The sequence below is a fragment of the Monopterus albus genome, unplaced genomic scaffold, assembly GCF_001952655.1.
Source record: "Monopterus albus unplaced genomic scaffold, M_albus_1.0 scaffold109.1, whole genome shotgun sequence".
NCBI classification, from domain to species: domain Eukaryota; kingdom Metazoa; phylum Chordata; class Actinopteri; order Synbranchiformes; family Synbranchidae; genus Monopterus; species Monopterus albus.
Window position 1 is genome coordinate 815,678 of NW_018127989.1, and position 2,664 is coordinate 818,341.

The 2,664-nt window shown below is 36.6% G+C and overlaps 1 protein-coding gene across 1 annotated transcript in view; it reads right to left on the reverse strand.

Annotated features, from left to right (window-relative positions):
* Positions 1-2,664, reverse strand: part of dnah7 (dynein, axonemal, heavy chain 7) — an 84,492-nt gene that overhangs the window by 57,584 nt on the left and 24,244 nt on the right. Inside the window, exons 21-22 of the mRNA XM_020611050.1 lie at positions 1,283-1,508; positions 1,135-1,203 (exon numbers count right to left, since the gene is read on the reverse strand). Coding sequence (XP_020466706.1) covers positions 1,135-1,203; positions 1,283-1,508 — 295 coding nt within the window. The remainder of the gene's footprint in view (positions 1-1,134; positions 1,204-1,282; positions 1,509-2,664) is intronic.

The following is a 2,664-nucleotide window of genomic DNA, read 5'->3' on the forward strand; positions in this document are numbered from 1 at the left end:
GAAATACAAAATCTTTTTTTTGGTTGTACGTACAGCATTAATTTTTAAATTTAACTGACCCCTTAAATTGTATCCCCCTTCCCTTTCATTAAATAGTTTTTGAATTCCACCAGGTAATACATTGTTCCTGGCTTTATACATAAACACTGCAGTCTTATATCCCACTAAATCAAAAAATTTTAACAATTTAGACTGTATGAAAGCTCCATTGGTGTGATCCCTATACCCCATCTTATGCACAATTCTTATTGCTCTTTTTTGTAATATATACAATGGTTGAAGTGAGCTTTTGTATGTATTTCCCCAGTTTTCAACGCCATACTCTAAGTATGGTAAAATCAATGAAGAATACAAAATGCGTAGTGCTTTCCCATCCAAAATATATCTAACCCTTGCCAATATCGATATATTTTTTGCTATTTTGTGCTGAACATATCTGATATGAGATTTCCAGGAGAATTTGTCATCAACTATGACACCTAGAAATTTAATTTCATGTACTCGTTCTATATTAGCTCCCCCAATTTTCATTGGTAATCTGTTTGTCAAAGAATAATCAGACAGTGTTGGCCTCATCTTGGGAACCTTGTTTGAGATTCTAAAGTGCACATGTATTGACAAAGTTACAACTTTGATACAAAAAAATTTTTCAGCAAAACATGGTTGATTCTTAACTGCATAAAGTGTGCGGATTAAGTCAACCTCTAGACTATAAAGTCTGTTGCAAATTAAAAAAGATAATTTAACCATGATTTGTAACAAACTGATAAAAACTGTTTGTTCAGTGGATGGGCTATCTACCTATCCAGATTATTAGAAGAGTATTTGAAGATGCCTGAAATACCTTCAAAAAAGCAGTAGCTGTTGTGAAGTCATCTTACGAGTTTTTCAAAGACAGTCAGATTTATCTTGCATATAAACAGATGGTTAGCCCTGTGACTTGAATGTAATGACAGTACTGTATGTAGAGGCAACTGAGGCAAGCTGGAAGTTCTGTATGAATGATCCCAGGCAACAATATAATATAACTATCTTACATTTGAAACAAGCCTTGCCCAAACACTTCATACTGTATATAAGATGTAATTCGGAACGAATAATGCATATAAACAAACACAATAAATTGTTCATTACCCTCTGTCCTGATTTAATGGCTTCATGGATATACTTCGTCCAGTAGACCTGTGAGACACACAGCACAACCTCAGTAAATGAGTGACTGAATTAAACATTTGGTAGTATGTATACATTTGCTGTGAAGAGCTAAAAAAAAAAAGCCAACAAAGCCCAATAACAATCCAAACACCACCTTGTGTAGTGAGGTAGTCATGCCATTCTCTAGTTCCAGTAGCCACTTCTCCACCTGGCCCCTGGCTCTGGAGATGGAAATGTTATCCAGCAGCTGTACCACTTCCCCCTCACTGCTCTTTATGTGGGTGATGTCCAGCACATCAGTGAACACCACACTACCGATGCCTTCAAAGCACTTCTTCAGATGTGGCTGCACACTGGCAGAAAAGAAAGCAAGAAGAAGGAACCACTTTGGTATCGTCTAATGTCTGCAGTATATCTGTTCTAATGGCCAAAGTTATAAGTGACATCATGTGAACATTTTATAGGCTAACCAATATGAATCAAGATACAGCTATAACACAGATCTATTTCCAGCTCAATCAATACAGCATTACTTACACTCTACACACAAACACTGCTGGGTTGAGTGTTGAGTGTAGACAGTTATCGAGGACTACAACTGTTGGTGCTGAGCTGTTTAAGGGCTGTGTGCAGTCACACAGACAGCTGTCACAAAGGGTCAGTATGTGTGGATATGTCACCCATACAAAAATTGTAGAAATTGAAAATTTCAGATTTTAGTTACTCCTACTGTTTGTTTTCAAAAAAACGCATCATGTGATAAATGATGGTGTTCCCTTCCCCCTACACAACTGACCCTAAGAAAGTGAATGGCTTGAGATTAACACAAAAGTCTCACAAATTATTACCTGGATTCTCTCATTTTCTACAGATATATTTCTACCCACAAAAAAGTATACCATGACAATAATTGAAAATATGCCATGATCACAAAAAAATTCTTCCCATAGGGAATTTTAATTGTTAAGGTGGCCCTGGAGTGAGGGTGGTTTAGTAGTCCACATTTATACTGAGTGTGCATGTTGTCTGTTACAGATAATTATTTTAAAATGTGCATTTATTACATAAAAAGTAATAATGCGCTCAGTTGAGTACTTGTCACCCTACTGTGACATTTTGAATAATTAACATGAACATGAAGAAAGCACAAGAAGAAGAGCTACAGTGAGGAACAGAAGTATTTGAACACCCTGCGATTTTGCAAGTTCTCCCACTTAGAAATCATGGAGGAGTCTGAAATTCACATTGTAGGTGCATTCCCACTCTGAGAGACAGCATTAAAAAAAAATTCAGGAAATCACATTGTATGATTTTTAAAGAATTTATTTGTCTTGCACTGCTGAACTTAAGTATTCAAACACCTGAGAAAATCAGTGTTAATATTTGGTACAGAAACCTTTGTTTGCAATTACAGAAGTCAAACGTTTCCTGTAGTTCTTGACCAGGTTTGCACACACTGCAACAGGGATTTTGGCCCACTCCTCCACACAGATCTCCTCTAGATCTGTC